Here is a 22545-nt window from a genome sequence, read left to right as displayed (position 1 = left end):
TGGGTCAGTTCATTTCGTCTTCATCCCGGTCCCTGCGCCCAAGTTTTATCTGCGTACTCTCTGTGTTGTTTTGTTTTGTTTTTCATTGGAGGGGAGGGTTTTTGGCCTTGATTTGGAGCGATATGTCGTCTTTAAGTGTGTGCATGTGTTGACATAAACCTCCCATTTGGCCACTTTTGTCTCAATCGGTGAAAGAGGTACTGCGTGTTTGTGTATATCCTGTGTGACTTGATTTTTCAAAAAAAACAAACAAACTGGTGTGGGCTTAGTAAACTTTGAGTTCACGAAGGCAGAACCTAATTTGGCAACAGTTTAAAGTGCTGATGTCATGTTTTGTGTGAGTTTTTCCATATCATGTTCCACTAACCTGTATTCAGTAATGCTCACATCTCTCTATTGTTTGCTTGGTCAGTGTAATTATTTTCTTCATCTTGCCAATTTAAATGTTTTTGTTTGTAATGATGCTTTAAATGACTGTCAACATTAATCTTAGACTGCAGGACGCGTTGAGATTCAACAGTTTTACAGATCAGTGTTAAGATTTGTGTGTGAAGTGCCACTCTCTTGGCTGCTGGTTGAAGGAATTAACAGCAAGTTTTTCTCTTAACTTACCGACATAGTGAGAAAGAAGCAGAGTTTGTAAATATTTGGGAGATATTTTTGGACTTTCTTGAGGAAGCTTTGGAAATGTGAGGCTGATTAAAAGAAGCCAACATGAACACATTTGTCATTGTGAGAAGATGTCAATTTGGTTGTCTATACATGTATACTTTATTTTCATATTATCTGTCATTTTGAAGACTAAATTATTCCTGTAACCAATTTGATCATCTATATTCCTCAATTTTGGCACATTTTGTCTTTTTTTTTTAGGTTTAGTTTATTTGTATAAAATCTTTTCAGGATGAAAAACCAGTTTGTTAATGTAAAAAAACGAAACAAATGTATGTTTACAAAGAAAATTGAACATGTTCCCCTGAAGCTCCACATGTATAAATGGGTTTTCTGAGGAAGTCTAAATGTGTTTGTGTAAATGTGGCAACACCGTTTAAGATCATCTGTGATTTCACTGATTTTGTCAAGTCAGCGGCACCGTTTACCTTGATAACTCTCAAATAACACGTGTGAAGACTGGATGACAAAACAAGTATGCAAAGGTCATGGTTTTGGTATCCTCATGTTTTCATTGATGATTTATAATATGTAATGTATTGGTGGTCGGTTTGCCAGCGTTATCTCTGCCGAGCGGACCAGGGTGTTCTCGCTTTGTTGCACAACGTCAACTTGGAGAGGCTCCAGATCAACATTAAGAAAAGGAGGAAAAAAATAAGAGCCAATAAACACAGATTATGACAGACATCTCTGAGTTTATTAATAATCTTAGCTGTACATTACATTTGTCATTAGAAGATATTGAAAAACAACAATTTCCTCAATTCTTGTATCACAAAATATCAGTAAAAATCCCATTAAAGGCACAAAGGCAGGCTGCTGGTTAATACATGTTACACTTAAGGATGAATATTTGCGCTTTTTATCTTAAAGTGCCTTTTTTCTCCCTCTCAGCTTCTCTCTAACGTAACTTTCTTAATCAACGTGCCACATAATCACAGTTTTTGAAGTAGTCTTCTTTCTATTCATTTATCCACATTTCATGATTTAATCTGTATTTTTAGAAAAAATATCAGGTTATTCCTCGTCTTCATCAGCCTGCAGGATCGTCACAATGAAATCCGCTCTCCCTGCACCAGGCGGCCTCTGAAGGCCCAGGTATCCTGCAGGGCCAGTGAACACAAAACACCATGACAATCACTTTTGTCTCGTTTCACGGTTAATTCCCAGAGCGTCGCCTGGCAGATATGTGCGGTTATAAAAAGATGTGTCCACTGGACGATTAAACCAATGAATGAGGTGCATTTTAATATCTAAATGGGTTTGCTGACGTGGGAGGAATATTCACGCCCCTCATTATTTCACTTTCTCTCTTCTTTTTTGCTTGTTTGTAATAATGAAGCCTCAGTAAAGAAAACTAAATTACACATCTTAGCGTGGCTTCAGTTTGATGTCTAATAATGGTGTGTGTGATGGTGTGGAAGTCTCATGACGGGGACATATAATGGGATAATCCTCTGATCTTCTGCAGGTGACGATAGTGTCACCAACTTCCTGTAATTTTACCTTATTTGGTTGTTTTGTGGTTGGATACTAAGGGAGAGCTTAGATGTTTGTATGTACCTCAGGTGAAGTTGATTCCATCAATAAATCTCTGACCTGGAAGTTGATGCTGGTAGCGAACTTCTTCTGCACGAGATCCTTCACCTCGTTCTCGATGTTCTCCTGCGTGGTTCCTTTAACATCGATGTAGTAGCAACCACTGCTGGCGTAGTGGCAGGAGATGGCCTGGGAACGCGTCACATGCCGATTAATCCCGACATGAAGAAGAGAGTGGGGAGACCAGGGGAACTCTGGGAGAACGCCGTACCTTGCGGAAGCCCTGTGTCTGGTTCATGCCCGAGCCGTGGATGAGCAGCGGGTGGAAAAAGACCGTGTCGCCCTTTTCCATCTCCAGGTGCACCCTGGGAAGCTGCTGGTCGTAGTCGCGCACGCCGTGGTACATCTTGTTCACGCCGCCCTGAGGGCACGATAAGCAACGAATTAAAAGGAGATTTACATTGAAGATGCTTGTTAAACATTAAACGGTAAAGTGTTATTTCTGATATGAGAACTCTATATAACATCATGTTACTGCTTAAAGGATGCAACATAATCGAGCATGGCTGAAAAATGCTACTCAGTAGAACCAAATTTACAGAAAATATGAATTAAATCATGAATTTTTAACCATTTTCTTGATATTACACTGAGCTTCTTTTTAACCAGCAAGCGCGTGCACGACTCTGAGATAGGCGACAGTGTCAGTCATTCATGGTGATAAAATGTTTTGCTGTATGCTTGTATGTTTTATAAATTCTAACACAGAATAGACTCACTGTCTAAACATCTGCTTCTGGTTTTTGGGTTGAGTTTTAAAAAAAAGTTATAAAGTTGATGACCCTTTAACCAAAGCTCACAAAACGTTAAAGACACTGTGTTAAATATGAAAAAGAAACACCTCATAAACACACATTTTATTTCAATTAGAACGACATGTGAAAATTTAAACTGAGACCACTTGTGTATTTAATTGAAAATATGGGCTCAGTTTTGATCTGATAGCTCAAGTCTGTTGCGGATCAAACCTCCTTTTTCACCCAGACGTGACCTGTTGCCAATTTATCGGATTATTTGTGAAACGATCCTCAAGTTTTTGATTTTTATAAATTTTCCAACTCCTGTCCCAACTTTTTTGAGGCATTGTTCTGTTGTCCAACTTAACATAGGCCGACATTACTTCAGTTTATTAGTTTAATTTTCAGGGACCATGTACAGAAAACATTAATCTTAAAGAAAATATGCTTTGTACCAGATTAAGATGATGTTCATGAAAATACTTTACATTTTTAAGAGAAATGTTGCCACAGTCAGAACAATGAGTGTGTGTGTGTGTGTGTGTGTGTGTGTGTACCTCCCAGTCAGGATAGTCGTGCTCCAGCAGCGTGCCCTTGTGAGTTCCGGGCAGAACGACCAGGCAGCCGTTCTGGCGGTTCACCTTCTCCATGGCCGTCCAGGAGCAGACGATGCGGTCGGACGGACGGAACGGGAAGTAGTGCAGGTCCTGATGCATCGGGTGACGCGACGTCATCTTCCCTGGGAGAGAGAGAGACGCACGTGACCCAACATGTCGAAAACATGGAACCAAAACACCTGGAATCACGTCCTCCCCGCGGCCAGTTGGTACCTGCATCGGGAGGTTTGTTGATCAGCATGGTGTGCATGGCCATGATGTTCGGTCCAGTGAAACATGACACGTACTTCAGGATCTGTCACACAAAGAAACTTGATGTGGAGTACCGTCTGTGGGTGGAAAAAACAAACTACTCCTCTAATGACTGTATTATAAATAACTAACCAAGCTGCTCTGGTATCTGTTGCCACTGTGTGTGAATATATAAGTGATCATGTAAAGTGCAGTGACACTGCTGAAGTAAATCAAACACATTTTAGTTCAGTCGCCACATGCAGCCCAGTTGTAAAATCTATAAAGTTTTTCTCTGTAGAAACACACATTTGAGGTAAATTGGTGGCTTCAAATATGCTTGTTAGTGTGTGTGTGTGTGTACCTTGGGTAAAGCGCAGTACCGGAACAACTCGGGATCCTCCTGGAAGTCCTGGATCTTGGAGACGGCCTTCTGATCTGGAATGAACTCCGACTTGGCGATGGCCACGTCTCTCATCACCACCAGTCCAGGTACGTCCACCTCGTGTCGACAGATTCGCGCAAACGCCTTCCTGAAGAGGTGAAAAAGTAGGCGGATCACTATGATAAAGTGATAAAGTGGTTTTATAATATCATGTTTTTAATCTGCTGCTTGGGAGTGTGTTCACCTGAATCTGTTGATGTCTTCTTCAGACACCAGATTCTTGATGAGAAGGAAACCATTTTCCTCGTACGAGATTCTCTGCTCCGGGGTCAACAGGTCATTGTCCAAAGAGTATCTGCTCACAAAGTCATAACACATTAACTGAGTTACTTTTTAACACGTGATTGGAATAATAACAATAATAATGATAATTAAAAAACAAACATTTGTTATAAGATGAACTCTTTCCCTCTCAGTCTTTATGAGAAGCATAAAATACTTCTTTCTAAAAACAAGATTAAACAAGATAGAAACTCAACAAGCAACACAATCTGAAGGTGTGTCCCGACCTGAGGCACGGCGGGCGACTGGAGTTCCACGTTTGAGTTGAAGTCGGCGCAGCTTTCTGAGGCAAATCAGTCAAGGAGGAACCCAACATGGACAAAGAGTGTCTGGCTGATGGTCTCATTTATTTACCTCCAAAGAGCTGAATCACCTCAGCCATGGTATCTAGAGTTCTACGCTGCTGGCTTTCATCCAAAACACACACGCCGCAGTTTCTGAGCTGACCTTTGCTTCTGGTGACCGACATCACGTCTGTGCAAGCAGTGAGAAGAGATAATGCAAAGCGTGATATACTGGAGCATTCGTAAATGATATAACAAAGGAAACCATACTAATAACAGCAGTAGGCCAGGTCATGAAGAAATGATGAAGAAAATAGTGAAACTCACTCAGTTATTATCGTTTCTTCCTTCTAAGCAATGCATGTTATATTCTTTTAAAAGAGAAATGCTTGTTATTTCTTAACTTTTTCTTTTTTTTATGATTTGAGGATTCAGATAAACCTCTGTGGCTGGTGTATTTCAAACTAGATCAATAAAACAGTTTATTCTATCATCATTTCATCAAACTTTGGTACTTTCTTTTTTTTTTTTTTTTTAGCTCTAACAGCTGAAAAAAGTAAGAAATTATCATCAGAGATCTGGAAATGCAATTCTTCAATTTCACACGTTTTAGTACAAACAGTAAATCTACACATTAAAGTCATCTTATTATAATCGTTTGAATGACTGAAATATTTTTAGATGACAGGGTATTTGAACGAATGCTTAAGGTTTCACCATTTATAGCTTAAAAGGTCTTTAATACAGTAAATAATGTATTGTTTTCAAAAGAAATAACCTCAATGTGACTTCCTAATTATGTTTGCAGGCCGACATCTCTTTTAAAATTTAAATTAAATTATGCTCAAGCAATTTTTCCACAATTATTTATAAAGCTTTTAAGTTAAATGCATCAATTAGGTGAACTAACTAGAAAAATAAAAGATTTAGAACAGGAGGCAAAATGTACCAACACCTCTATTATTAGATTAAAAATGTAATCATGTTAGAAATAGTGAAGAAACAGGAAACATGCTGAAGTTACTGAACTTATTCAATAAATTATAAAGGTTCAAAATGATTTTTGTGGCGTCTTCTTAGGAAGAAAGTGCAAAATCATCGTCACGTCCACTATGCAAACACCTTAGTGCTTTTAAAAGCTGCTGTTTAGAGTAAAATATTAAGATATTTTACCTGATTTTATATGAAAACACAAGCTACGCTTGCGCAACCTTCACCAACACACTTATATAACCGACAACAGTTTTAAAATTACAATGTACAAGTGCAAAAAAAGCAAACATATGGATGATAAGTATGTAATAAAACAGTTGCAGTCAGTTAAATATTCTCGTTTATCCAGAAAGAGAATTCTCTACAGGTATTGTCAAACAGTCTTGCTCCAGTAATGTGTGCAGGACACCGGCCTGGACCACCGCTGCTACCCGCCCCTCACTGTCCCGCTCCCGGCTACAGGATCCGGCTGCACCGCTGCTTCGACTCCATGGATTTCAAAGTAGAAACGATTAAAAGGATACGATGGCGGCGGCCTGCCGGTCGAGATGACCGGCGATGAGTCGGATTCTCTCCGCAGCCTGAGACATAACGTAGCCGGTTTGTTGGGACAGTTTATCCTCCGTACCGGTCTGATAAACAGAGAGAGGGGAACGCTCCGGCTTTTATAGGGTCGGCGGCGGAGTGACGACACGCGCACGATGGGTCACGCTCGCGACACGTCACTGAGGTGGCTCGTTAATGAAATGTTAGAAAATGACCAATAAACTCATCGTCAATTTGGGGAAAGCAGTCTTATGTCAGAACGCAGTGAAACACGTCTACTTTAAAATTAGGACAATTATATATTTGATAAGCATCGAGATTTATTCCCAAATTATTTCATCAAGAACGGTTTAGTGTAGGATTATGTTGTAATTCCGGTGTAGGTCCAGCAGGGGTCACTACATAACAGAAAGTCAGATAGATAGATAGATAGATAGATAGATAGATAGATAGATAGATAGATAGATAGATAGATAGATAGATAGATAGATAGATAGATGTGTTACAGCAGCATAAACAGCAGAAGGACAATATATAATCTATATAATATAATAATATAATATAATATATCATTGTGATTGTTTTCACATTATGAACTATATTGGCTGGTGGGGGATCATCGCGCAGTAAAAAGCATAACTCTCATGGTTTCAGGTATACGTACTGAAGTTGTTTGGGTCTTCAAGTATCTGCTTTAGCTGAAGCTTGAGTCCCAATAACTGTAATTATTGGTGGATTTTCTGGTATGTTTTTTTTAATTAGCACATATGAAACGCTATTACATAAAAGACTAAAATGTTCCAGCCCTGAATAGGCAGGAACATTCCTATAGTGATATCATAATATTGTGACAAACCGTGTTAAGTTTTTTATTTTTGTAAAATGTTACTTATTTTATGGTATTTATGTAACTTTTTTGTCTGAGACTTTTTTTTCCCATTCAGACTCTCCCGCGTCAATGAATTTTATCAGATTCATCAAACCCAGAAAAGCATTCACGATGTACATATTTTAAAAAGTTAATCAAACATAGTAGTTGTTTATTTATTCCATTATTAAGGACTCATAAAAACGTTGCCTCCTGTTCTTGTTTTGTATTGTGCCTCTTTGGTCTTGTGCAAAATCTTCAGTTTTTATTTATTTATGTTTGTTCTGTCAAAGCCTTTATTTTGATAAATTAATATGAAATGATTATGTGTGTTTTCTGTAAGTAGATCAGTCGACTTTATGATGAATTCAATTGTGTTTTATTTCAGTGTATTAAGCTTGTACTCGCTCTTATTCTAAAACGCTTGAGCTCAAACCTAATTAGCGGAAGTCGCGTGGTTTTATTCTGAAGGGTCACCAGAAGTCCCGCTGCTGTTATTGACGGCAGCTGCTCAACGTGCTCGCCGCGCACCCCTCCCGTCTCCTCCGTCGACATCAGGTCCTCCTCCAGCCTCTTTAAACTGCCTTCTCCGCCCAGAAAGAAGCACATTTTCGGGGGTTTGGTCTCCGGCGGTTCCTCCTCGCGCTCTCAGAGCTGTCCGCGCGTTTCGGGGGATTTTCCTTCTTCTTCTTCGTCTTCTTCTTTCTGTGTCGGAAGCGAGAGGAAACAGCAAAGCGGGGCTGTGTTTTAACGCTGCTTTGGTGGGCGGATAAAGCGGAGGAGGGCATCCGGGCCTGGCAGCTCCCGGGGATTCGGCTTGAAACGACGGAATTCACCATTTTTTCAGGTAAATTTTCATTAGACTGTCACTCCGCTGTGAGACCGCTCATCCCGTCCGATAATGGACTCTGTGACGTTGCGCTCGGTCCGGCTGGAAAAGGACGAGGTCCTGAGCGGCCGCGTGTGGAAGTGACAACACCGAGGAAACGGCGGAGAAATAATCCGACGGTTTATTGAAACAGCGGTACTTTTAATTCCTGCCAGCAAGTGTCTGTGACTCTTATTTGTGTCGAAGCAAAAACCTGTTCTGTCTTTATTCCAGGTGGAATGGTTTGTTTACATAACGCGTGTATCGGCAGCCAGGCAGAACCCACCTGCAACAGGACTGTACATATATAAATCATCAACGGCAGGAATGTCATTGAAGAAAAAAAAACAATCCTTAAAAATACCCTCAGCCCACTGTAAAATCAGCATGTGGCATCACAGGCACAGACTGACCTTATCAGTCATATTCGTCTGATTCATCATCCACACACCAGACTGTACATGTCCACGGAGATCTTGTTTGTTTTTTTATTTTAACATTTGAAGCAGCAGACTTTTAGTTTCCACGATTTCTCTCGAATAGTATCAAACTAAATGCGTTGTTTTGGGTGTTAGTACATCAATATTGCACAAGTTAAGTGACTTTTATAGCTGCAGAGTCAGAAACAGTCCAGGTAGCTGTTAAATTCTTAATTGTTTCTTAGATTTCACTAGAAACATGGCGGATATACAGTTCTTGCCATGTGCCTTGTCTGCTGGCACCAGAGCTTTTAGTTCTGTTGGTGCTGAGGTTGATCACGAGTGGAAAAAATGAAGGAGCAGCTGATTTGGAGGTGTTCTGCAGCCTTGTTTGAGCAGATCTGAGAAGATGCTTTTGCCTCCCAAAAGCATTGTGATCTCTGCATTGGAAGAAATGCTGTTGAGACAAGCCACCAAAAACTGAGATTCCGTCCTCAAAGAGTCGGCTGCTTTGGCGGATGTGCAAACATGATGTACAGAGAATGCACTGCGTTGTCACCTTGGAAACACTGAGATGCTGCTCGGATTGATCTTGCCTTTGTTGAACATAGAAGTTTCTGAATGTGCAGAACGAAGCTTTCAGTAATGAGACAATAGCGTCACATTACTGCGGAAAACGATATCAAATATACGTCCTTCCCTCTTCATGCTTCGAAGCGTCAGTGGAGTATTCTCTGCTTCTCAGTGTGGCCTGGACCCCCCCCCCCCCCCCCCCCCCAATCTGGAACAACTGGCCGCTCAATTATGTGGAAGTGTGCATCTGCATGTGTGTGTATTGACCCACATCCACATCTAGGCTGTTGACTATGTGAGTGATACACCCCCAGAGGACAAAGTAATTACCCCGACCAACCGACCCCCCCCTCCTGTGTGGCCATATAGGAGTGCTTGTATTGATCAGCCTCTGCATTATGTCACATGGAGCAGGAACATGAGAGCTGTGAGCGTACACTCTCAGGTATATATATATATATATATATATTCACTCACACTCAGACTGTTTCTGACTTTGCCCCTTGAGAATCACAAATGTCCATCGTAGTGAGATGTCCGCCGGAGGAGTAAAGTGTGTGGATGTGTGTTTGTTTCTTTTCAGTTGGTGAAAGTGTCAGCAGCGATCCGAATGTTCATTTTGGTGTGAAAGCAGATTTGAGGTCCACCTAACGCAGACCCTGAGCATGTTACAGCCTGAGCAACACTTAGATTGTCCCCGACCAGTCCTCACATTAAGTTGTTTATGGTTGTTTGTCCTGCTTTATTCATAGTTCCATGTATGAGACATCCAAGAAAGCTCCTAGAAATCATGTGAGATGATGCTTTATATTAAAGCATAATCTCAGAGCAGTCCTTGGTTTTCACGTGGGGCCCCTCAGGGAAATCATTTGCCCACCTTCTTTCTACTGAAAACCAGTCCGAGCACATATTTCCCCTTTTGTGCTTTGGTGCGATTGCACACGTTCAGATTACCCAGTGTGACAGTTGTGGAGCTTTCCCCAAAGTCTCAACAAAACTAACCCAGGTTATGTAATTAGTTGTCATCCCGTCTTGAGTTTTCAGAAAAACAGACCGAAGAGGAAGTGACACTCGTTCGAGAAGCCAGTTGAATGCGGTTGATGACTGCAGAGCGCTGTGGCTCGGGCGACGTGTCGTCTGGAGAAACGCTCCGTGCAGGATGTCAGACTGCGAGGGTCACGGAGCCGCGCAGATGAAGTAGATCGGCGCACAACTAACATAACACACTCCAGCTGAATGGGCCGATTTAGTATTTGTTGTATGCATTGTGTGGTTGTGATCATGCTGGTAGCCGTCCCCGCTTCTCTGCATAGCCAGCTGCAGTCGGTGATAGTCAGCCTCCAAAACGCTGTTGCCATTGACAACCAGTCATGCAGCTTGCAAGTGCTCTCTCCCTTGTGCTCACTCGAAGTTGTGTTATATTTTATCAGTCAGGGCTTTGAAATGTGGTTGTTTTCTGCATAGATTGGGCAACAAACTGTGATCTGGATTAATGTTGGACTTGGTGAGATTCCTCAGACGTCTTACTGTGAATCACAGCATCTCTTTTAGATTCAGGCGTGACTGAAAACTCCAAAATTTGTCACTTTTCCCTCACGTGAAGTAATTCCATAGTACATTTACTTCTGTGATTTAAGTTATTGCTCTGCTCACCTTCAGCTGGTGTGCACCTGATGGGTGGTTCTTTTTCTAAACAATGACAAGCAGACTAGGCCTTGATAACTCCACTTGATATAGTGACTGTAGAATAGGATAACTACAACTTTTAATAACTGGCAGCTCTTCTGTATTAATGTGTTTTTGTCATGCTAAAATGCAAAGTATGTATAAATGTTAAATATCTATAGAGCAGATGGGTGAAGAGCTCCATTTCTTTGCATTCTGGTAGTTTTCCTTTAGGAATAAAGGTTATGAGAAGTACGCATTCCAAATTCTAAGTGTAAAAGTGTTAAGTCAGCAAAGCAGCCTGACATCATTATGCTGCCTCCACCATACTTCACCACAGGGATAATGTTCTCATGTTGTTCTCAGTAGTGCTTTGAAGGCTCCAAGTACTCTTCAGGCATGCAGCTTTTCTTGGAATGCAGCAGCCTTCTCTATGCTGGGGTGGAGCAAATGAATTACTTTAACGTAATTAAGTAGTTCGAGCACCTTCATGAGGCTTTTTGAAATGTATATTTAGTATAGATGTAATTCAAATGTATTAGACTCACCCTTAAGTACAGTGTGCAGCATGTAATCTTTCAGAATCTGTGAGCTCCTGGCAGGACATCAGTGTGGGAATGAATGCGAGTAATTGTTTCAGCACATTCAGACTGTTGAAGGCAGTTTAATAATCCGTATACATAATAATTTTTTTGCTTGTGTCTGTCAGCTGAGTAAGTTTAAGGAATTTGCAATGCTTTGTTGATGTCATTGTTTCTCCCGAGGAAGTATGTAAAACTGAGTGGAGGACAAGCTAACAGTCACATGGGCTGACGGAAAATGTCTCCGTCCTGCTACAGGGTGGCAGCATGTAGGTGAAGTAGTAATTATTGGGGTTTTTTTGGCGGGGGGGTCTGTCTAATTCTAGGGCATTAGAGGGGAATATAGTCAGTGCATGCATAGACACATGTGAAGTTACACACACACACATCGAGAAAGTTATGCGAGTCATGCTAGGAATTCGAAGTGCTGGGAGTTCATTCTCTCTCTCGCTCTCTCGCTCTCGCTCTCTCTCTCTCTCTCTCTCTCTCTCTCTCTCTCTCTCTCTCTCTCTCTCTCTCTCTCTCTCTCTCTCTCTCTTCCTCTGTGTGTCACATACACTCAGTTTCTTTCTAGCTTTAAAAATGTCAAAATTTACATCATAATATAGCCTCTACTGTAAGATGTGTGTGCGTGCGTGTGTGTATCACCTTGTATAAATGTTTGGTCTGGCAGAATGACTGTGTGTGTGTTTAAGGAAAAACGATTGACACGTGTGTCTTTGTTCCCTCACACTCTGCTCTAATGCTTATTTTTGACACTGGCATTTAAATTTTTTATTTTTTTAAATTCAAATTGTCTTATTTTTATTTTTTTTACACGTACAACCACAACCTTTACTTGTGTATATTTTGGCTCCGTACCCTGTCCACCACCCCAACATGGACACTGTTCAGTCACTGTGTGTGTCCGTTTGTTTGTTTGTGTATGGGAGGCTGAGTCAAGTGTGATTGGCTCATAATCTGGAGATTAAGCGGTGGCATTGTTCGAACAGCAGCAGCAGACGGGGATTACACACACACACACACACACACACACACACTGACAGAGGCCGCACGTTAAAATAAACTAGCGTACGACTCATTCATGAACTCACTTTCCCTTGTGCAGCAGGCGCTTGCTGTAAAACTTTGAGGGGTGTCGTTTGATAGTGGAAATCTTGAAATATTCATCACACACACACACACACACACACACACACACACTTGGACTGCAGAGGAGCTGAACTCGGCCAGCATTTGATGTCTGTCAAAACTTTATTTTCTGCCTCGTTTTGAACTGAATCCATGAGAATTGTTTGAGTCAAGATTAATTTATAATTTTTTTTAGATAGAAAAGATTTTTCTTTTTAGAGAAACTGGGTCTTTTCATGCTAACATCCTTCTGTCCATGTTAACCCAAAAGCGTCTTTATTGGTTTGTTTATTTGAAGATTTGCCAGATAGAGATTCTGTAACTATGATATTCTCGGGTTTGGATTGGCTAAACTAAATTAACAGGTTAACATTATGCGAAAGGTTTTGTGTAGTGTTTTGGTGCCATTTAGCGTCACTTGACCTTTTATGCAGAGCAAAGAGTAGCAGTGGCAGTAATGTGTCTGCAATAATGTGTGTATTCATGGAAGGTGTTTGTTTTATGAGGAGGAAAAAATTGACTCTGAAATATTGCAACACTATGTTCGATGATCATTTAACAATTCCTAATCTCCATAAAAACTCAATGAATGTCTAATTCTGACCGGGCACAAAATGTCTGCGGGTCAGAACACTTCCACCCCCGCCTTACAGCTTGAAAAGAGCCATTTTAAAGGTCTGCGATTCGTTATCCCATTCGTTGACCAATCATCTTCATAGTTTCATGGAGTTTTTGAGGTCGATCTGTAGATTAAATCGCCATAATCTAAGATTAAAACTGTCAATTTAACCAAAAGTTGTTTGGCAGAATGTGTAAAGGAGGATTTGTTACCTTAAAGAGAAACAATACAGGATTTGACCTATACTCTAATACCATAAATCAGGACTTCAAAAATCCAAGATGATATTAAATCTCATTTCAGTTCAAGCACAATTCAAATAATAATCTCATTGCTTCAAATTTGTGTTTTTAGATGTCTTGAAGCTGTATTTCTCTCACCTGTGGTCCTCCTATGAATCCTTACAGTTTTCAGTGTTGTAGCAGTCAGAAGTCTGAGATTTTGGCTCCTCGTCTTTATCTGCCAGCTGGTACTCGTGGGAAAAGTGATGTGATGCAACCACACTTCAAACGATTAAGAGCATTTGACAATTTGCTGGAAATGTGCCCCTGATTTGAAAATGACAGGCTTTGATGTCGAGTTTTCAATTAAAAAAAAAAAAAAGGCTCAATTAGTAGCTCAGCTCGATCAAGTTGAGATTGGTTCTCATATTAGAAGGTTGGATGAGCAGGTTTCACCAGACACAAACACAAATCCGGAAATAAGTGGGACAGTGTTTGGCACCAAGTACAGTCAGCTGGAGTTGACGCTCTGCTGTTTAGCGTCCTACACGCTGCTCTCCATCTGCCTGCCGCTCTAACAATTCTTCCAACACTTTTCGCACAATCCAACAATTAAAAAAGTCGTTTTTCGACCGTCGTCCACTCTCATATTAGGTCAGTATAATTTTGCTGTCTCTGGATATCAAACAGTATCACCCTCTCCTACCCGGCCGTCTCTTCTAACTTTAATTTCCACTCCATGCATAAAAGAGAGTTTCCTTTTTAATCTCCATTAAGAATCTCTAATTATCTCCTCTTTCTTTTCCCCCCAGTGGGTTAATCATTGCCTTCCAGGCAGGAATTATCTATAATCAGTGCCAAACAAGTGCAATGAAAGTTCACAAGAAACAGTCACCAAAGTTAGGCTATGAATGAAGCCCAGGGAGAAAATATGCAGGCCTTCTTTGGCTTTTAATTAAACCACCTCTAATTGAATCAGGCTGTAATGAGGGGAGTTTCCTGGTATTCATCCATCCATTCATCTAGCTTCATCCAACTTCGGGTCTAAAGACTGAATCAATCAGTCACCAGTCCACCTCCCTGGAATTCTTCTTCTATTTCTCCTGCTGAAGTATCAGTGACAACTTGTGTTCGGCATTATCAAAAAGGTTAGATGAGTCTGTATGTTCATGGACATGCACGCAGTGTGATGATCCAACCCTGAGGCCGTGAACTCGATTGAAGGGTCAGGAGCGAGAGTCTGGAGGGTAATCTCCTGAAGATGCTAATTCAGATGCTGCGCAGCATCACAGCGACAGAAAAGATGATTCTCTAATCTGGAGAATGTCAAGTATTTTAAGTAGAGATAGCGGGAGAAAAAAACAAAACAAAACACTTTTTGCAGTCTGACTGACAGCAAGTCTCAGCGAAGAGCACCACAGCTGTGAAGTCGTATCTCCAAAGATAGGCGCCAGATAAAAGCAGACGGTGTGGAAAAATAAATTCTCTCTCATGTTTCCTGTTGGTGAGCTGCAGAGAGACGAGCAGCAGCTGCCAGATAATGTACAGTGAGGAGAGCGGAGATATAGCCAAGTGCAATCACATCCAACATCTGATTTTCAATAATGTTTTGGGAAAATCATGTTCTCACCCTCTGTGCAGTGCAAAAACAACCCCACCACTGGCAGCCAGTTCCATGAGCCCAGTAATGTGTTGAGAGAAAGATCTCCGTACCAAGGCACAGACACATTCTGGATTATTCGAATTGTCCCTCAATGAACTCTTTTCATAACATTATTTCTTTTGTTTCGTCAGTTCTGTGTGCAAATTAAACAGGATTTTGTACCTTCAGATGGAAATAGGCCAGCTTGGTTCGCATGTTCCTTCTCCATATGCTGAGCCAATTTTAAAGTCTGTGCAGCGCAATAATAAATGTGTGGTCCAAGTTTGTCACATGAGGTATTTGTTCTCAAGCACTGAGTCAGATCTGAGCAGTGATAAGAATTTAATCTGAAAAATGATCAGAAGTGGAGCACTCTGATTTGCATCACTCAAACGGAAAGTAAAAGTCTCGCATGTCAACGGTGCTATGTATGGATCAGGAAACGGTTGTTTACGACTATACTTAAAACGCACACGATTACAGTAATTGAGTGAGAAATGCAGCTGACTAGAGCCTGCTGTCTGCTGAGTGGGAGGACGAAGGCTGGGGAGGAAGACTATCAAACATTCAGCTGTAAGAGAACATTATCTATGAATCCTTTACCTCTCTGATTAAAGTTAATAAAACTACCCAGGTAAATCATGGGATTATCAGCATGGCTGTCCTACAGGTTAACATTCGTCTTTAGTAGGTGTAGCAGGTAATCTAGTTAACGTGACTGTCTGGTATTAGTGTTTACCTTATTGGTTGTTTCATTTAGTTAATTTATTGATCAATAGTTTCAGATTCAAGGTTTTAGAATCTGGCTGATATTTCGTTTTTGTCGTCTTCGGTTCGGGGGATCATAAACGAGGAGCTTCAGTCAAGCTTCATACTTAACAGTGCCAGAAACAAGCATATCTAATTCCTTGGCTTCTAAATGTTTCAAGTCATACGTTCATGGAAAGTTTCTGATCTGTTATCTAACCCCGCAATATCCGACCTTGACTGGCATGGAGACAGGAAAGAGCCTGGGCCTTTTGTAAACGATGCCAGCAACACTTCCACGCATAACAGGACACCTCGGGCAGCGAACACCTGTTCCCTAATGCCTCTGAGGTGAATGGAGGTGGAGCCGCTGCCTGCGGGTCGGACAATGGCGGGGCCATGAGAAAGAGGATGCACGGCGGAAAGCCATAAAGCAGGAGGCTGAGAGGCGATAATACAGGGAGGGAGGTTCAAGTGCTGTTGTTGACTTGTGAAAGATGACCTCAGACCCCTCAGTGGTTAAGCACTTTTTTTGTTAATGTGTTGTTGGGTGTGGCTGACTCCAGCTGTGGTGGCTTTTATGTGGCTCTCAATATTGCGCTTGGGTATTGGACACGTCTGCACAGGCACTTTCACAAAACCTCAGACGTCATTTTCACGTCGGAATCGAACACCGTTCGTTTTTTACTCATTATGTTGCATTAATTAGCATTTTGATTCTGACACTCTGACCTCTTATCATTTTGATGCACTTCTTGTTATTCGATTGGCAATGGCGACGTCATTAAGGAAATATTTAATTGCTTCTATGTCGGTCTCGGTGCTTCACAATTAGCATATTACACTCTCACTGGCAAACTGTGTGAATCATCTCCGGCTTCCCCTCTCCTTCCGCTGGAATGTGCCATCCCCAGCTGTGTGTTTTGGATTCGCCAACCAAACATCCAGTCAGGAAAACACACACACACACACACACACACACCCCCACACATACTTGTGTGTGTGTGTGTGTGTGTGTGTGTGTGTGTGTACGGACAGGAAGCTTGTTGTTAACCCTCGTTAATGTGGTGTTCTTTGAAATGGACGAGAGCTATGTAACTATTCAGGCCGAAGATGATGCAGTGTTCAAGATACAGTAAAGTCTTGTGCTCAGAGGTGAAAAGCTCATAGCACTCTGGGTGCCATTAAGGAATTTTTTACTTTCTGTCATCGTTTAGTGTTTTTCTTCATACAACACTAAATACATGCTTCATGAGCCTAAAACACACTGTACTTATGGTTCACTGTCTAGACAGCCGTCCTACAGAAAAAAAAAAAAAAAAAAAAAAAATCCAGTTTGAAACGAGCTAATTTCAAACTTGCTTTTGGCTTTGGTAGTGATGGCAGGTCGCATGCTTATACAGGACGAAAGCACACATAACCATCAGTCATGGGAAATAAAAGTGCCTGTCATGTGCAGCAGACGGTGCAGGATAACGACCACTTTCGCCACGCAAAATAAACACAGACTGTAAGAATGGAAGGAAAAGAGTCGCACCAGCCGCCTGTTGGGCGTACTCATGTCGAACAGCAACAATAAGCCAAAGGCAACACCAAGGCACAATACACATAAATCAACTTGGAGCTGTATGAGCTAATGCTAAATTACAGACGAGGTACAATCCTGGAGTACAAGCTGTAACAGACGTGTCACAGAGCATTTGTACAACAGTGTTTGTAACAGAAGAATGCAGTTAAATTGAGAGTACTGTATATATTTTGAGAGAAAAAAAAATCAGCATTTGTAGTCCCATTATAATAAATTGTTATAAACCAATAAAATAGCTTCATTTTTATTCAGTCTTGTATGTTAAATTATAGTTTCTACCTCCTTCCTTCAATCACGTTATGAAGCTCAGCCATTGAAAGAAAAACACAGAATTGATTCTGTAATTCTAATGATATTTGACATCTCTTAAAGCACATTTAAGTCTGCTGATTCCTGGGTATTGACACCTCCTGGACTTCAGAGATTTGTTGATTAAAGGAAGAGAATATTTCATGTATTTCTAACTATATATTTTGGTATGAGAGGACATTTATTGCATTATTTTTACAATCGTGAGAGCGTATTGCCTCTCCAAGTGTGAATGGAAAAATCCTTACTACACTAAGTTTGTACCCAGTCGTGATCCTTCGCCGTGCCGTCCAGCAACAGTCATGTATATATGGATCAGCACACAACATGCTTCTAGATTGTACCAGAGCGGTTTATTTGCTCCTGAGCACTCTCCCTCCCGCTGAGTGTGTGTGTGTGGTTGCTTGTGTGTGTGTGTGGATTGATTACACTGCCGGCGTGAACAACCGATAAGAGGATCAACTATCCTGCACGCAATCTCTGTTTTGTAAATGGAAGACGGACAGTGTGTGTTGCCTTTGGCATGACCTGGAGCTCACCCTCCCACGCCAACAGACACAAGCGTACGTGTCGTATATGCCCGGCTCGTTTACTCCGACCGAACCTCGCCCTCCTCTTGCAGGAACCAGATGACACTGGAGCGTCTGGGCTCACAATCAAACCGTGTTGCGCTCGTGTGTGCGTGTGCGTCAGCTGACTTCCCCCGTACATTTAGTGGCCTGCGGGCTCGGTGTTTGTGTTTCATGTGGCAGGAGGGCAACAGGGTAATGGTGCACCATGTGTTGTGTTTACATTTGTGTATGTGTGTGTGTGTGTGTGTCTGTTTGTGCGTATTCAGCTGGGAGATGCTGCAGCCTCCTTACCTAAAAATAACATCTTCCCTCCAGCTCGCCCTTCCTCCCCTGTTGTTATCTCCACTCCTCCCATCCACTCCATCATACCCAACAATCTGTGTTCTTCTTCTTCTTCTTCCCTCTCTTCCCTGTGTGTTTTCCTCCTGTCTGATTCACAGTGTTGTTGATGTCTGTCCTTGGGAAGTTGTTCATTTTGCAGCGGTCCCTGCATGTGCTGCTTTGAGATGTTGAATCGTATAGAGTAGAAGAGGGGATTGTGTTAATATCGCTGCTTGATCTGCGCATTTGCAGTTTTGTTGAAAATAGAAAGTTGTATATTTGATTAAATCTCTGCCCATTTTTGTGAACTTGATCTAGTGTCGCTGTATCATGTGGAGAAACAAGGAAGCCAAGATTTGCCTGAAACACCTTCACTTGAAGACTTGCTGCAGTTTCTTCTAGTCCTGTGATTGTTTTCATGTGTGTTGTTAACCTGCTGTGTTTCAGATGTTGAATGACCTCCAGCAGTCTTTTGAAGTTCAGCAGAGCTTCTCCCCTCTTAGGAAAAAGCTTTTTCTCCCTTGTAAATGTGATCTCATTTGTTTGGTCATTACCTAAGCTGGAGGTTGTAATGAGGTTCATTGGGTAAATTGATAGCCTTGCCTTTGGGCCGAAGCTCGTCTCTTCCTGCATTACTACTGATGACACAGCCGTCTGATTGTCAGTCTCATGGCTCGTCTTACACAACTCCCGATGTACCTAAAACTCAATGACTTGATCCTCTAATAAAACTTTTTTTTTAATGCACAAAATACATGAAGGTACTTTTTTCTATCAGTTAGATTTATTGGCAGAAAACCTACAGAAAAGTATTTAATTAGTACCACTCACTTTTCCAGTCTTTTGTTGTGATATATATATATATATTTTCTGGATGCTTTATTGTTTTAATAATCAAAATGAGCTCATAAATAGTGAATAAAAAATGAGTTTATGACAAAGCGCTTGGTTAGCACTCCCGCCTCACATCGACAACGTCTGGGTTCAGATATGGAGTTTGCTTGTTCTCCCCGTGTGTGTGGTTTCCTCCTATAGTCCAAAAACATCCATGTGAGGTTAATTGTTGCCTCGAGTGTTGTGTGGTAGTTTGCTATGATCTGCATAATTCTGAGTACTCTTGTACCTATGTTCTGCTATAAGTACATGATAGCATGGCTGTGTTCACATTTGTCATGCAAAAAAAACAAAAGAAACCTGTTCTGGAACAAAGTTTGTAGGGGAAAAAATAGAGAAAGATTTCCTTCACGCATTTTTAACATCAAACCAAAAGATGAAAACAAAACACGCCAGACAGCTGCTGTGATATAAAGTAATGCTCAACAGTTTCATGTTCCTAACATAATGCTACTTATCCATTATGTAATACCAGGAGGAAGGCTTGTATTATTTAGCAGAGGAAAGCAAACCCAAACATATAACCAGTGAGAGCAAGAGGCAGTGGAAGAGATGATGTGGTCTGATCTGGACTTCTTGGGTTCTGTGTAGGTTTGTATGATGAGATGTCAGACTGCATCCATAGGAGATTATGCGTATTTCTTCAAGAAGTTTTTAAAGGTCTGCAAGACCCGGCAGCGCCTTTGTGCAAACCTAATTCTGATTCATTCCCTGCTATTTCACTTTGCAGCTCAGATTAAGTGACAAACCTACTTTTGAACAGGAAGTGGTTACCATGCTCACCTCACAGAAAGGTTTGAGTCTGGTACGGCCCGATGATGAGACTCAATTTTGTTACTCAGCGTTCTGAAGTGTTGTGATGATGTATGTTTTGAACTGACATGTGATTGAGCCTCACGTTTTTTTTTTTTCTAATAACAAATGAAACTTCCAGACACAAGTCTCACTTCCCTATTATTCTCTGTAAACTCATGAACCTGCTGTTGTCACTTGTTCCCTTTTTCCTGTTCCGTCGCTTTATCAACCAAATTATGGTCATTTCCTCCATATTTATATTGCCGACATTTGTGCACACTAAAAAGACACACACAGGGTTATTTCAGCTCTCCCCTCTGGGTCGGTCATGCTGCAGCTCTTTTTATTTTTTTTGCAGAACTTTTCTCTCGAACCAAACAAAGGGTCTTTCAGTGGAAAGCACCCACTGCACCGGGCAGCAGCACTGATGCTCTGTTTGTGCGTGTCCTTACAGGCGCACAAACACATACTTGTGACTGTACTCGGTGGGGTTCGGCTGAAAGGGCCGCTTGAAGGCCGATGACGGCGTTAATAGATTTGCAGTGATGCAAGACTCGTTTGTCAAAATGTCCCAGGATTCAACTTTTGCATTGGGAGATATATTTAATTTATTTCTTAACTTTACTTTTTTTTTTAAACTAGGTTAATTCATTTTTTTTTTCTTCTGATTTACCTAGTAGTAGAATTAAGATTCAAGTCATGGGTACTGCAGTAGGTAACATGCGTGCACTCGCTTGCTGCGATCTGGACAGTCGCTAAATGTAATATTCATAGGTTTGAAAACTTAATGTAATGTCGGGAATTCTATTGTTTTAACCGTAATAAGTGAATAGCAATTCCCTGTCTCAACTCTGTAATCCTCCACTTGTTTTCCGCATTGTGGGAATCATAATAGTGCAGAAATGGTTCGTCTAAGCAGGTTTCACACTGGTTTTGGTGAGAGACACCTGATGCAGGGATTCATTTACCACGAAGCCTTTGAGGAGGCGACACCCTTTCAGTGGTCTTTGAAGTTTTCGTACCGGTGTACATCATGTAGGACAGACCTCGGAGCTTTGATTGTAATGTACACCGACAATACGACGGGGGGGGGGGAAACTCCCTGCTGTCTACGTGCGAGTGGGTGTATGTGTGTGCGTGAGTGAGTGTGTGTGTGATCTCCTCAAAGTGGCGTACGTGTACCCGAGGCAACATCACGATCACCTCTCGTCATACAACCAGACGTTTGGTGAATGAGGACGACCTGAAGGGAGCACCTGCGTGAGATCAGATTGCTCCTCCGAGCTTTTTCCGTTTTGGCTGAGATGTTGTTTTTCATTCACTTTGATTAGCGTGTTTGTCACTGCCGGGCACAGAAAGTGTCCCGTCCATCCTGTGTAGGCAGCGCGCAGGCTGGCGGTGTGGGAGAAACCATTCAGGGAGCCACATTTGCAGAGAGAGGTCACTTGACAATTGAATTATTATACAATTTGCTAATGAGACAAATGTTGTGAAAGCGGTTAGATAATATGGACGGTGTGGAGGACGGCTAATCTGTCAGTGCCAAGATCATTATGAATGTCTGATTCTGGAGATTTATACCATGAATTTCTGCATTTTCACTCACAAGGTGAAGCCAATAATGTGTCCGCATACAATACTTCAACTTCTTAATCATATCTGTGGATTATACAACAAACATAACACTTATCCAGCAGGAATCTTTAAACAGACGCCTAAATGAGTTTGTTGTGTTAATTTAAAAGTCAGCTAGTGTAACTGATGTTCCTAAGTGTTGTCTGTGCTGTTTCAGTTGAAGAGAAGCAGCCCGTGTTTATCTTTGGAGGAGATCTCCGTCTGTCTCTGACGGGAAGAAGTGGAAGAACAAAATCTACTGCGAGGATACGGCGCATCTAATTGCTGTCATTTCCTTTGTTTAGAGCTTTTTGGTTCGTGCTTCATTCACACCGTCCAAATTCAATTGAGCCGCAGGAAAACCAACTTCTTGAGAAAGTTCTGTCCAATTGTTTGATACACAAAAGTTTACCAGATGGAATCAGCCCCACTTTCAAGAAATGCACCCGTTTTTTTTTTTGTTTTTTTTAACTGACCCGAACCTAAAGCAAATCTCTCATTTAACAAAGTTCTGATGTGACTGTACAATTTATGAGGCTCTTTAGTCTCCCAGCTTTGAAATGAACATTGTTTTCAAGCCTCCAGGAAAGTTTTAGGCAGATGATCGTCTTGAACCAGCAACTTGTACTTCAAGAAGTTTCAGCGGCTTTTCAAGTCCGAGGTCAGCGAGTGCAATTCACATGCGGAGGATCTCTGTTTTGCACACGACCAA

General features: G+C 41.4%; 2 protein-coding genes across 2 annotated transcripts in view; one reads left to right on the top strand and one right to left on the bottom strand.

The window, feature by feature from the left end:
• Positions 1-1349: 1349 nt before the first annotated feature.
• phyh (phytanoyl-CoA 2-hydroxylase) lies at positions 1350-6535 on the bottom strand. The gene is made up of 9 exons (XM_080492423.1): positions 6385-6535; positions 4811-4866; positions 4486-4596; positions 4221-4389; positions 3839-3920; positions 3566-3747; positions 2483-2632; positions 2272-2400; positions 1350-1775 (listed from the first exon to the last, which is right to left on the bottom strand). Exons 1-9 carry the CDS (start codon positions 6448-6450, stop codon positions 1722-1724), a joined length of 999 nt encoding a protein of 332 aa, XP_080348549.1. The 5' UTR covers positions 6451-6535; the 3' UTR covers positions 1350-1721.
• Positions 6536-7770: 1235 nt separating this feature from the next.
• The window catches only part of cdk17 (cyclin dependent kinase 17), a 36660-nt gene continuing 21885 nt past the window's right edge, over positions 7771-22545 (top strand). Inside the window, exon 1 of the mRNA XM_080491840.1 lies at positions 7771-8121. The gene's annotated coding sequence lies outside the window, so the exon portion shown is untranslated. The remainder of the gene's footprint in view (positions 8122-22545) is intronic.

Source organism: Lipophrys pholis (genome assembly GCF_963383615.2).
Source record: "Lipophrys pholis genome assembly, chromosome: 22".
NCBI classification, from domain to species: domain Eukaryota; kingdom Metazoa; phylum Chordata; class Actinopteri; order Blenniiformes; family Blenniidae; genus Lipophrys; species Lipophrys pholis.
This window is presented reverse-complemented; position numbering and strand designations above follow the sequence as displayed.

Excerpts from the sequence above, each read along its gene's own strand:
- phyh (XM_080492423.1), bottom strand. The coding sequence starts at position 6,450 with ATGTCTCAGGCTGCGGAGAGAATCCGACTCATCGCCGGTCATCTCGAC. Across the intron at positions 3,748-3,838 it reads CAACAAACCTCCCGATGCAG|GGAAGATGACGTCGCGTCAC; the intron begins GTACCAACTGGC and ends TCTCTCTCCCAG. Across the intron at positions 2,633-3,565 it reads ACGACTATCCTGACTGGGAG|GGCGGCGTGAACAAGATGTA; the intron begins GTACACACACAC and ends TCGTGCCCTCAG.